Source organism: Sphaerodactylus townsendi, linkage group LG01 (genome assembly GCF_021028975.2).
Source record: "Sphaerodactylus townsendi isolate TG3544 linkage group LG01, MPM_Stown_v2.3, whole genome shotgun sequence".
Classification (NCBI taxonomy): Eukaryota; Metazoa; Chordata; class Lepidosauria; order Squamata; family Sphaerodactylidae; genus Sphaerodactylus; species Sphaerodactylus townsendi.
The window spans coordinates 65,189,315-65,203,323 of NC_059425.1; the positions used below are offsets into that span (position 1 = coordinate 65,189,315).

A 14,009-nucleotide genomic window follows, 5' to 3' on the forward strand; every position below is an offset into this window, starting at 1 on the left:
ATGGGCATGCAAAATAAGGTTAAAAACACAGAAAATGTATAATACCAATACACGCTATTTTGCAAATAAAGGTTGAATATCTTTGGTTGCCATGTGTTCCACAATGTAGCTTACTCTGGGATTTGGAAATGCATGTTCGCTGTCATTCTTGAAAAATAAGATAACGTCTTAGCAAGTACCACCAATATACAATCCATCCTAACTCCCCCTGTAGAGTTCTGGTATGTGGACTAAATCATCCTATTTAAGTTGTGCCCCATTTTAGGGATGGAAATAGAATGGATGGAAATAAAAAGCACTGCAAAATTGTAGTATACCAAAGGGATCAGTAGGACTGAACTTATAGTACTACTAATGTACATATCTGGCCTGTAATGGACTTCCACTGACTTATAACCATCCAAAAGGCAACATGGGGAGGGTCAGGGATATCAGTTCCTGATTCAGGACTCTGCATTTGAAAAGTGCAGTGCATTTATGTGTGATACAATAATCTACTAGCCTGATACAAGATACACAGCCAATATTCATACATTTGTGATATACATGGTTGTTGGACAGGGGAAGCATGTAATTTCATAAATGGCTGGCTAGGGAGTAACTTTATGCATGAAATTTCCACCCCTGTATGTTTGTACAGTCAAGTTATAGTTGACTTATGGCACCCCCATATGGTTTTCAAGGTAAGAAACATTTGGAGACAGTTTGCCATTGTCTGCCTCTGCATGGACTGTGTGTTCTGAGAGAACTGTGACAGGTCCAAGGTCACCTTGCAGGCTTCATGTGGAGGAACGGGGATCTAACCTAATTCACCAGATTAGAGTCTGCAGCTCATGTGGAGAAACAGATTAGAGCTGGCCACTCTCCGCCAATTGCCATCAACACATAATTTTGCCTCCACATTCACACACTTCCTGTGCTCCCATTTGTCAGCTCTCACCAGACATGCCCCAGATGGGCTTATGCTGAGCAGCTAAAGGTTACTGGCAGCAGTTAGTTCTTTTTAATTTTGAGTAGTTTGGAGAATTAGAACAATTCTTCACTTTCCCTGGATTTAATTAGTAGGCTGGTTTCTATAAATTCTTGAAGTGTACTGGAATGTAAGTGAAACAAATGTAAGTGAAATGTACTGGAATGTTAAGTGAAACAAACTTCATATTAAAACTGGAGATGCAATACGCAGGAGGCGTTTGTGCATCTGAAAATTCATCCAGGTCAGATTTGATGCTTCTCTGAAGAACAGCAGGAAAAATGGGGGATTAATCCAGCCTACAGAAAATACTTTATTAAATGTCCAACAGGAGATCTTTTCATTCTGCCCCATTCAACTGGATCTGTGCCAATTAAAAAAAACAAAACTCCAGTCATATTACTGAAATTTAAAAGGGAGAATTGTGGCCACTCGCTTTATTTACAGTTTACCAGGCAATAAGAGAAATCTGATACTTGGAGATTAGCAGATCTCAGTCAGTACAAGACCAGGTATTGATAAGCAAGTTGATGGTGCTGAATATGCTCAGGACCTCTGATTAAACTGTAGAAACAAATTCAAATGTGGGTAAACGAGTTCGGTATCCCCCATACACCCATTAAACTTCTGTTACACATGGAATACCAATCAATAAACATGGGCCTTCATTTTTTAATAATGTTTTAGGACCAATGTACAAAAAAGGTTAATGCATTAACTTTAAAGACACAATAAATGCACTGCAATAAGGCTGTTTTACACACAGAGAATATATAATTTCTCTTTATAATATTAACACAGATATAAAATAAGTTATAACTGTTCTGGCTCTTTCCCTCCCCTCCCCACTCACATTAAGAGTTCGGTATATACAAGCAACAAGGACTGTAATCTCATCCCTGACACCAACAGAAACAGGAGGGAACAAACAACAAAAACAGAGAGAAGAAAATAGCTTGGCTCAGGATCTTCAGTGTGGGTAAGATTAAGAATGATTTTCCTGCGAATAATTGTGAGTGATTGGGGGACGGACGGGCTTTGAAAGACATTGAAAAGGGGTGTTGAGGGGGACAGAAGAAGTAGCTAAGTCTTATCTTTCAATAAATGGGTAGGACAAGGAGGTGGAAGCAGAACGAGCTGTTTTACATTGCATATGTAAATGCCATGCAAGGCAAGACACTGAACAATGGTTTGGATCCCGTGCAGTGTACAGCTTTCTTAACACGCCCCCTCCCCCACTATAGCCCCAAATGCTTCTGAAATGCAGCATCTTGGCAATCGAAGTTTAGACTGCACTGGGATCAGGGGAGCAAGGATGCAAGGTTCTGTGGGCAGAAATCCTTCTGCTCTTGGAAATACTGTGCTGGATCCAATATGTGATTAGTCCGGGCACAGTGAATCCAACACCTGAAGCAGGGGGGAAAGCATGGCCTAGCTGTGGGGGCAGAAGATGCCAGGAAACACTTGCTTGTACTTTGGTTCCTGCCCATGAGTTTGCTATCACTTCTGCGAAAGGCCTTGTCCTACTTGCCTCTCATACTTTCTTCGGGCTGTGATCATTTGAGACTCTGACCAAACCTCACCTCCATCATGGTCAAACTGAAAAGTCACAGAATCCTGACAGTGTTTGCAAGTGGCCACAGAGCTAACTAGAAAGGGATTCAAGGCCCTAAATTGAAAACCTGGGAAGGCCTGCCTCCTTTTCCTCAAAGAAAGATCAAACAGCTAAAAATGGGTTGTTGTTTAATATTCTTCCTCCTCCAAGTGATCCTGAAGACAAATGTTGTACCTCAAGTATTCAATAAAAACACAGAAGACAGGCAGGAAGACTGAACAGGAACTGAAGTCTGCCCCGAAAGAAAATCATTTTGGCCATGTAGAAATGCTTTAGATTCAAGCGCAACCTGTAAGCACCACTCTCATCCAGAGGTATTTTTCAGCTTAGAGCCTGTCAGCAATCACGATGCATATTTACAGCTTAGGGACAAACAAGAATTTCACAAACCAGGGGCATGTGACTGAATGACAGAGGCCATCTTGGCCGTATCTATAAAGCGCAGCCTTTGCCACTCCTTCCATTTCTGCCATCAGTTTCCTCTGATATTAACACAAATTGGGAAGCAAGAATCACACGTAAAAAGAGTTAATTGCATATCATCATGAGAAAGAGCTGGACATCATTTTGCCTCCAGTTGGTGCTCAAACAGAGAAATCATCATAATCCGAAAGTAATGTCACAGCTGAAACATACAACTTCAGTATATTCCCTTTCTTTCCATGCCCCACCCCTCCCCCAAATTCTTTTTGGTAGGCTTATCACTCTGCTAATTTCCTCTTACATGGTGGGATGAGATGGGAAGGAAGCTCATTTGGGAGCTCATGGCCTTCTAATTTGACCTTTATGAGATGATTAGCTAGAGCAAATTCCTCATCATCCAGCATCCCGTCTTTATCGATGTCCGACAGTTTCCATATCTTCCCCAGCACGGTGTTGGGCAGCTTGGACCTCACCATCTCCTTCTTGGCATTAGCTCCAGTTATCTTCCCATCAACAGGGGACAAGGTGTAGAAGATCTCATCGTACATGGGCTTGTCTCTGGCCACCACCCACTCCGCATCATCAATTCCTTCTCCCGCTCCTTCACCATAGCCATGTCCGAACGGTCCATGCAGGGTGCCTTCGAAAGCTCCCCCTTTCACCATCTGGACAGGCCTCTGGGACTCCTCCTGGCGCACCAGCACCATGAGCTGCGCAATGTCACTGGCCAGCATATCCTCCACAGCATCCAACAGTTTGCTCTTAAGAGGCTGGAACTTACTGAAATCTTGAGCCTGAAGCTGCTCCTGAAAGACGAGGGACAAACACAATGCAGTAAGCACAGGTTCTATTGCATATGGGTCATAAGCTAGGAAGACAAATACACTAATGGTTCACAGTTACACACACTGAACTCAACTGTTTGAAGAAGAAGAGTTTGGATTTTTAAAAATAAAAGCATTGTGAAGAACAAATCCCCATGTTGCCTATTCCTATTTTATCCTAAGAGTTCTATTGTTTGCTAACTCATTTAAAAAACTAGCCTCATCAGGAGACCAGTAATGAGCATTTTGGGACTAACAGCACTTTCATTCTCTTAGATTATAAAAAGTTTTTATCCGCTCCACACAAACAAAGTTAACTAATTACATTAACAAAGTGGCAACAAGAAACTTCATTGCTGGTAACAGTTTATTTTATTTTATTTATTTATTAATTAATGTATTATTACATTAATTAAGCAGCAGTGGTGTAGGAAGTTAAGAGCTCATGTATCTAATCTGGAGGAACCGGGTTTGATTCCCCGCTCTGCTGCCTGAGCTGTGGAGGCTTATCTGGGGAATTCAGATTAGCCTGTACCTTGGGCTAGTCACAGCTTCTTGGAGCTCTCTCAGCCCCACCTACCTCACAGGGTGTTTGTTGTGAGGGGGAAAAGGCAAGGAGATTGTAAGCCCCTTTGAGTCTCCTGCAGGAGAGAAAAGGGGGATATAAATCCAAACTCTTCTTCTTATTATTATTAATTAACATTGTATCCCACCATTTTTCTTGGCTCAAGATTGCTTGGAGTAATAGTTGAAACATCCCCAGCTAAGACCAATGATAAAATAGCAAGCCCCAAATCCCTCTCCCATTAAAAGAGACCCACCATTCAATTCCCACTCAAAAGCCCCGAGGAACAGCCAGGACTTGCAATGCCTCCAGAAGATCTCAAAGGAGGAGGTCCCTCTCATCTTGTCAGGGGGCCCATTCACAGAACCAGAGCTCTAACTGATACCAGAAAGGTCATCCTAAGTGGTGGGCTATCCAACAGATGGCCACTTGATAGCTGTAGAAAGCTGATAGCGGTAAGAAGATGGCCCTCTAAATACATGGGTCATAGGTCGTGGAGCGTTTTAAAAGTCATGATTAGTACCTTGAATTGAAGTCGGAGACAGACTGGCAGCCAGTGGAGTCATTTCAAAATCAACAATGTATGTTTTTAGTGGCTAGCGCCCAAAAGTCTTTATATGCTATTTGTTGAAGACCACAGAAAAACATCTCCCTTGCCTTTGGCTAAAATGGCTAGCAGGTGAAGCTGTTCAAAGTCTGTCATGGAAAACAGACCTATAGATCTGTCGCCTCCCCTTCTGAGGCTGTGAAGAAGCTCAACACAAACATTTTTTTAAAAAAAGAATGTCCTTCAGTACTTATTCATGTAGAGCTGCAAAGAAGACTGAATAAGATGCCAAAACAGGCCTTGAACCCAAATACTACATTAAAACTGTCCTACCGTTATGTAACTGGGTGTGGGGGGAGAGTGTTTAACCACCTACATGTCTCATAATGCTGCATATTATGCTACGCTACTCACCAGAGTTTATAGAAGCCAAAATACCTCTACTGCCACTCATATTGCTAAGTCTTATGTGCAAAAATTCTTCCTTGTCTATTCAGCCTTGGGACTACTTCAAGTGTGCCTGCATGGTAAAATTGATCTCTATTCCCCTCTCCTTCCATGAACTTTTATAAGTAGCCTGCTTCTGGAACTATGGAGATATGGACTGTTTCACCTTGAAAATCCTCACCACATATACACCTACCTATCTATAAGACAGCCTTACACATCTTACAACTGATGGGTTTTAGCCTACAAAAGGTTACACCAGAATGTGTGTGTTATGTTTTAATGTGCCATGTTTTTACTACCACATCACTAAAATGGCCCCACTGCATGGAATTTCAGAACTTTGGAAGGAAGGAAAATTGTTCATTTTCAATAACAAGCATGACAAATTGTTTCCTTTTCTTGTGGGTTAAAAGCATTCTTTCTTATTAACTACTGGCAGTAGAATTCAACACTGTTGTACCACATTTGCTAGTCCCAGATTTTTTACCATACCTGACACTTACCTGCATCTTTTTCAGATTAGGGAAGTCTCCTGGTGAAATCTGATGCTCCCGCTCAATTCGTCCATAAATCTCAGCCAAGTTGTTCACAAGCTCTTTCTTCTTATTATCTTTCCCAAATACAGACGGCATTTCTTTCTTCAGTGAGCTGATGATGTAAGCATGAACCTAGAAGCATCAAAAAGGGTGAGGTTCGGGAAGATGGCGCCTTAGGGGAGTGGTTGTGAGAGTGAAGCAGCTATATATATAGCTATAGAGCAGGCTTAGGGGAGTGGTTGTGCGCCTTAGCAGCAAGAATTATTGGGAAACTTGGAAATCTTCAAAAATTGGAAAACTTCAAAGATCTCAACTGTGCAAGAATGGCAAATTGAAGTCATGGAATTTGTAACACCGGCTAAACTGACAAGTTATATTTTATGTAAACCTGATAAGAAATTCAAATTTTGTGGAAAGAATAGATAGATTATATTGTACAAGATTACACGAAAGATAATATTGTAGTTGGCTGTGAAATGCTATAACTAGACAAATTTATAAACAATTGAAGAAAGTTGGTGAAGGTGATTCAAAGGAGTTTAAGGTTATTTTTTCTTTTTTATGTTTTTCTGGTTAGTAACATTCAGTAGTGGTATTGTAATGTATGTCATATTGTAGAATTGTTTATAATGGTAAATGTATGAAAAACCTATTATGTTAATAAAGGATTGACTTTGCAAAAAAAAGGGGCGCAATATACATATAAAACCATCAATGGGATGAGTAGAAAAATTAGTTCCAAGCTGACAGCCTAAAGACAAATGAAGAACTGAAAACTCTCATTACTATAAAGTGCCAGAGGAATGAAATGAAGAATGGTTAATAAATCCTTACTGAAAGAAAACAAGGAATGAAGTACACTTCATTTCATCCCTCTGGCATTTTACAATAACGAATGCTTACAGTTTATCTCATTCATCTTTATTTTTAACTAAGGTGAGGATAGTGAAAGAGGCAACAACATGTCCAAAGCCACCCAGATAATTTCATGGGCATGGCAGAACAAAAATTTTAGACTGAGCCAAGTTTCACTATAGCTGCTTCACTCTCAAATTTTAGAGACTGCCCATCTCCTTCAACCTAACTCATTGAAACCAGTGTAGTGTAATGGAAGTCACACTTAGATAGGGCAAACCACTTCCTGACAACATTAGACTAACTAATATTTTTGGAATGCAAGGTTATTCAACATCTATTCATTGGTGTCACCCAGAAGAAGAAGAAATCTACTCCAATTCAAAGGCCAATCCTGACCACAAAGTCCCACAATTGAAATAAACTCTTAGGTTTTCTCTCCTTTCAACCCAGACATTATCCTTCACTCTGTCATGGGACCCTTTGTCACTGGTTACTGGCACCGCAGACTATTAAAAGAGACAACCAATGTCTGATAAAGAAAGCATTTCTTGTTTTTATTGGGCTACATACTACAGGGCTGGCCCTGCCTGCCTGTTTCATGGTATGCTTTGACTAACATTTATTTAATTCATTTATACCCTACCTTCCTCCCCAATGGGAACCCACAGCAGCAGCTTACATCTTCTCTTCATCATCTCCCTTTATCAAGTATGACTTAGCTATCATAGCCACATATTTAGTTACATCATTTTAGACACAATTAACCACAAATTTACACACCTACCTGCATGACTTGTTTTCCATACAATGACAAAAAACATACACAGTGGGACCTCAGTAATCATTGCCTTTGCTTTTTGCCGGTTTTGGTTTCCGCTGGTTGCCCCTGGTGGTTTTTTTGCCTCGGTTTTTGTCAGGCGCCCCTGTTTTCGGCTACACCATTTGTGTAAATTTACGCTTTTTGGATAAATTTGCTATGCCGTTTGCGCAAATTTATGCTTTTTGCGTAAATTTGCTACGTTGTTTGCATACAGCATGTGCAAATGGCATAGCTTCGATTTGTGCTGAGCGTCGCCGGACAGATTACTGGTGATAACCGAGGTTTCACTGTAGATCAGGGTTAAATTTTAGCTTTTACAATTTCTATTACAATTTCTTCAAAGTTCCCTTTTATTTCTGAACACTCAATTCACCTCAGAGCTGTAGCATAAAGTGGTACATTTGGATATGCCTCTTGGAAACCCACCTTGGCTAGCCGTGCTCGTTTAATGAGATCATTCAGTTTCCGAAGTGCTGCATTGCGAGGAAGGCTTTGGATGTCTCTGAAGAGGTCCTGCTCCTCTGCCTCAAACAGTTTGCGATTATCTGGGATCAGCAGTGGGTGGGACCAGAAGGAACCGATATAGACCCGGATCACCTCAGGAGTGTTGACAATTTTCCCCAAAGACCACATGAGAGCCCCATAAACCCTCATAAGCTGCTGTGTCTCAATCTGGTCTGCTTTGTTAAGCACTACCCTCATTTTGTCCTCATGGTTTTTCAGTGCTTTGATGACCTCTGAAAATTCATCAGAGATATCTAGCTTGTGGGCATCAAACAGGAGAATGATGCGGTCTACTCGCTCTGCAAACCACTCTAGTACAGCAGCAAAGTCATAGCCTGTTGGGAAAATAAAGAAACAATCCCCTTAAGAATACAAACAATGCCATTCACAGCTGATCTTCTAAACAAAACTAACAGCCATAATGTCACTAGTTTTGGTGGGAAACAGGTGGGTGTTTTGTGCGCTTTCTGAGTGATGTTTTAGCTTATGTTAAAACTGCAATAAGTCAGCTTTACCTTCTTTCACAGATAGTACAGTACAGACCAGCTGATGAAAAGCTCTGAGAAAGCAAATCTCAAAATTGCTACCTTTACACAGAATGGTGACAAGTATATTCTAGCAAGTAGAAACAAACCAGGAAATGGCATTCCATCGGTAGTTCAGCTTGCAGAAAGTGGAGGAAAGCTGGGTTTTAGAATCTATACCAGTTTCCTCTATATTTTTTCTCAATCAACAGAAGTTTGAAAACTATTCTCTATCTTCATAGAAACAACTATCATGCACTACAGGACAAGTGACATTCACCTAAAGAGACACTGAAAAAAGTTTCTAGTATTTCACAGGAACGTGCATAAAGAGCTTCGTCCAATGGTCATTTTATACTAGTGGAAGATATATTACACACTGAAGGGCATATTTCTGATTTTGCTACAAACAGTCTGTATCTCTACAATGGTTTTACTTTTAACATTCAATTCAATGAACAGTGCACCCACAAGGAACTAAAAAAGAAACAGGGTTGCATCCCACAAACCTCAAAATAATAGTTTACAATATCAGTATATATGCCTAATAAAGGTCTCTGAATCTGACAGTAGCAGTTGGCAGCTCTAATGCAGATCATCAGTACATAACATATGGAATGCATATATACAAATCAACTTCTCATGGCATACAGTAGATGACTTGTAGTAGAATTTAATGCGTTTAAAGAGATTAAACAGTACATTTGAGGTCAACTTTCAGCATTGGTATCTAAATTGCGACATTTTATATTCATAAATTTATATATTCCATATTCTGTTCCATTTGTGCATTTACACTGCATGCAGGATATTCACAACTACCACCTGGACCTGTGTGGAATATACATATAATAACTGTTGTGCAGTTGCTCCATTGGCTACCAATTAGTTTCTGTCTTCAGTTCAAGGTATTGACTATATTCTACAAAGCCCTTCTTTGTGTAGTACACTCAGATCTAAGGGACTGCCAATATACTCCATTTTGATAACTGCATTCATATGAGCAAAAGTGCCACCCTTAAAATGGGTAAAATCTTCAGTTGTTGTCCAACTACCCCAAAGTGGAGGAACCTGCAATGTCCTGGGAAGATGGGAATGTGTAGATCTATAGATGTCATAAGGTCACTCCAGGGGTTGAGCTGAAAATTCTATCACGTAGCTCTGAGTCACTACCTCTGTGGTCCAAGATTCCTGAATTGATCTTCCCCAGGTCTCTTGAAATAGTTGTCACCCCCACCCACCTGAGGTCCTAAGGAGTCAGGCTTTGCTGTTCTTCCCATCCCACTCTGTTCTCTCTCCTTTGGAGGGGAACCTGCAGGAGAAGCCACCTCTTCTGGGGAACTGGCAAAAGGAGTTCCAGGTGGACTTGTGCTTGTTCTGTGTGAATTGGGGGAGAGAGTGGCAGGTCCGAAAGGACTGGTAACTATCAATGTAGACTTGTGACGTCCTTGGTTTTTTACAAGAATGCTGCTGAAGGCCTCCTCAAAGAGCTAATCACCCTGGAAGAGAAGAGGAAGGCCGAGAGTGGAAATCAGCTGGCCAGAGTAGCCATCTAGTCAGATACGGAGGCCAGTGCCCTGGCCAAAAAGGACATAGCCTTAAGCATTCTGGATGCTCTTTCATGTAGTCAGTATTCCAATTCTGGCAGAAGTTGGATCATTTTACATGTCTACAAGATAGCTGCCTGACAGATAATGGATACAAAGTTGAAAGCCCTGATGGACATAGAAATAGCTTTGTGAGTCTTTCTAGATAGTTGATCAGCCTTACGATCCATGTTGCCTCCCCTGTGGCCCTCTCCATCCTCAGACATGAGACCAGAGACTGCAGGGCTGCTATGAGGGCATCTATTAATCAGCGGTTCTCAAACTTCCTAATGCCGCGACCCTTTAATACAGTTCCTCATGTTGTGGTGACCCCAACCCTAACATTTATCCATTTTACAGATGGAGAACACTGATGCAGAGAGTCTTAGGCGACTTAAATGAAACTTAAACTACTTCATCTCCCTGTGAGGCAGGAAAGAAACTAGAGAAGGAGAAGGGCAATTCCCCCAGGAAACATGAAGTGGTTGATATGTTCCTGCCACCCTGGCTAATTGGTGGGAATCACCCACAAGATGTCCTTCTGCTCAGAGGGAGAAGGGTTAGATGGGCAAGCCAGGGCATGCAGAGAACTCATACTCAGTCCCATGTCATTTCGATACAGGTGCAAGCAGGGAGAGAGGAGATAGAATCAACCTAACACAAGTGAGCCTAGGGAGGAAGCAAAAATAAAAGCATTACTACTAAAATACTACCACATTTGTCAGTTGTAGGTAACCAGTCATCAGGAACTCCTTCTCCAAACTACTTGTTTTTTCTTTTGGAGAAATAACTGCCCACTGTGAGGATATCTTGGCTTTGTAAGCATTTCCAAAACAGTGAATACCTTACTGCTTTCTCAGCCAAGACAGATGCAGACATCTGATTTCCCGAACATTTACAACAAGCCTAGGCAGGACAGAATAACTCTTGCTTACATATTGCTTAAATTCTGATTTTTCATTGAGACCAGAGACTCAGCCAAATCAGATTTCTTTGGAACAGTAGAGATTATTTCAGTGCCAGCATTACAAACAGCGGAAAAAGAACAGAATTATGCTTCAAGGGTAATCAATTCTTTCTGTATTTAAAAATTGTTTGATGGAACAAACCACCCTTTGTTGCAAAACTAAACTAATGGAGAGCAACTCTGTACTCATTGCCAGATTTTAAGCTGTGAATGTTCCAGATTTCTCTGTTGGTTAGCAGTCAGGTTTTCAAAAGACTTCAACATAATACTTATAATTTTGACTTCTGAAGATAACGGAGCAACCTAAAATCAAGCAACAAAAAATATTCTGGCTTAAATTACTCATTTAATGCTCAAGAAAATACTGTTTTTGCCAACAATTAAGCCATGTCTTGACTAGCTAAATGGCTTCTATAAATATAAACATCATGTATCCATTGGTGTGACCAAATAAATGTTAATATTCATACTGATGTGCAAATGAACTGGTCTCAAACACTTTATATCAGCGCATAAAACATTAAGGCAGGAATATTAAATACAATAAGCAGCATGATGCTGCTAATATTTAAAATACACAGTTTGCAAATTATTGGACAGTTCTTCAAATGTCAATAATAAAAGTGTGCAGGAGGAGGCCTTGGTTTCCAATGAACTTTAATCATGATATGCTTCATGAAATGGTGAAATTCATACTTACTTGGCGTTTGAAACACTGAGGCTCTATGGTAGAATAACTGCTTGGTATAAGTCCCCATTAGGTTCAGTCTCTAGCAGTTATGTTTTGAGAGTTTCAACGGGTAAACACTAGGAAAGATTTCTCTGCCTGATAACCTTAGAGAATGATATGAGTGAACTGATCACTGGCCTGATTTTGCATGAAGCTCACTCAACGCTTACCTGAACCAGAAGATTACTTCTATTCCAAAAAAAATCCACAATATTTTCCAGAGGGAGGGAAATTAAGGAATGCATCTTCCTAGCACAAGTCTGTGTTCTCAGGCTCTATTTACTACCAGTATAAAAGGTGTGTCGTAGAGATTAAACACTCGAATAGCAGGTATTCCTTTTTTGGTCCACATGATAAAAGTTTTAACGTTAACAAATTAGCAGCAAGAACTCAGTGCTGTGCTAATATAAAGCGTGCATTGCAGTTATCGGAATTACTGCTTTATCTAGTAGTAAAGCACAGATTTGGCAGCAAAGCAGGGCAGAGAGAGCAAGATGTCTAAGAATGGTGGCAAATGGAGGAGTTACTTCATATCAGTTCTCTCCCATCCATGCACTGTGTGGTTGGACTAACTTGCATAGCCTTGCATTGTCTCCACTTCATGGGCTACTGAATACCAGAGGCTGCCAAATCCATATCAGACTGAGAGTCTTGTGACTGAAGTGTCCCTGTCACAAGACTGCTTTCATTCAAACAATCCAGTGTCTTGTTCTTAGCTGCCATTAATGAAAGTATCTCAACATTCTTCAACCAGCCACAAAAAGTATAAAAGATACAAGTGAGAGAAATTATACATGTCCAAAGACCTACTGAACTGTACTGTAGGAGTACCATTTAAATTTGTATAATTCTGTTTAGGATTAAACTGTTAACTACTTAACAATGCAGTTGTAAATAGACATATATCCTTTTAAATCCACTGGGTTGAGAAGGGTATAATTGTGCTTGGGATTGCACTGTAACTGTCCTAAGTTTGTACTATTTGACATTTGCCTCTTAGGTTACTATGTAAAGCTAGATTCACAGTATTTGAGAATGACAAGCCCTATTAACACTATTCCTGGGAATAGGGTATGGTGAGGATTAGTCAATTAAAAGCCTGCATAGCCCCGTGTAGCCCTTCTCAAAGGGTTTAGCTTCATGAACAAAGCAGCTAACGTTTTAACGAAGCAGGCAGCTGCTGTGGAACCAATACCTCCATATGGGCATCTGTGCCGACTGCCATAACCCACTCCTTTGGCTACAGAAAGTGAAACGAAACACTTGTTAATCAGCAAACAGACAATGCAGAAGCAATGATGAACAAGTTCTCTCAGATGATGCTTAAAATAATTTTTTAATGGCATGATTTTCTGGAAGGCTGTACCATCAGTGACATTAGTGGGCCAAATTCTTGGATGGTAAACTTAACCAACCAGGATATGGCCATAAAGATAGCTGTATCAATCAGTCTCAAAGAAGGTTGTATAAAAGATTTTACGGTGTACCTACTTAAATAAAAGGTCCTGAATACTTGAAAGTAGTACTGAGGGATCATAGTCATTGGGGAAACTAACTTGCAAACTACAGTACTTGATTCTGATAGGTTTTCCGGGCTGTGTGGCTGTGGTCCGGTGGATCTTGTTCTTAACGTTTCGCCTGCATCTGTGGCTGGCATCTTCAGAAGTGTATCACAGAGGGAAGTCTGTTACACACTGTGCCTGTTACACACTGTGTCTTATAATACACCTCTGAAGATGCCAGCCACAGATGCAGGTGAAACATTAGGAACAAGATCCACCAGACCACGGCCACACAGCCCAGAAAACCCACCACAACCAGTTGAATCCGGCCGTGAAAGCCTTCAACAATACATATAGTACTTGACCTGGGCAGTGTACTATGGTGCAAAGAAATCTGAAACATTTTTCTCACTCTCTTGCCCAGCACACTGGCATTATCAGTACCGAAATCTTATTGCAAGATATTCCAAGATGCTACTTCAGGACAGACCACCACCACAACATTTTGATGGCCGCCTCTCTAAAGCTGCACAGTGTTGCACTTGTGGGTCAGTAATCACCAGAACATCAGGATCAGTTTAATTAGAT

The 14,009-nt window shown here is 40.7% G+C and overlaps 1 protein-coding gene across 2 annotated transcripts in view; it reads right to left on the reverse strand.

Annotated features, from left to right (window-relative positions):
• Positions 1 to 1,622: 1,622 nt before the first annotated feature.
• The window catches only part of EHD3 (EH domain containing 3), a 32,870-nt gene continuing 20,483 nt past the window's right edge, over positions 1,623 to 14,009 (reverse strand). For both annotated transcript variants that reach the window (XM_048509396.1, XM_048509487.1), the window contains 3 exons: positions 8,035 to 8,447; positions 5,898 to 6,062; positions 1,623 to 3,814 (listed from right to left, as the gene is read on the reverse strand). In XM_048509396.1, the coding sequence (XP_048365353.1) occupies positions 3,287 to 3,814; positions 5,898 to 6,062; positions 8,035 to 8,447 (1,106 nt within the window). In that variant the 3' untranslated portion in view covers positions 1,623 to 3,286. The remainder of the gene's footprint in view (positions 3,815 to 5,897; positions 6,063 to 8,034; positions 8,448 to 14,009) is intronic.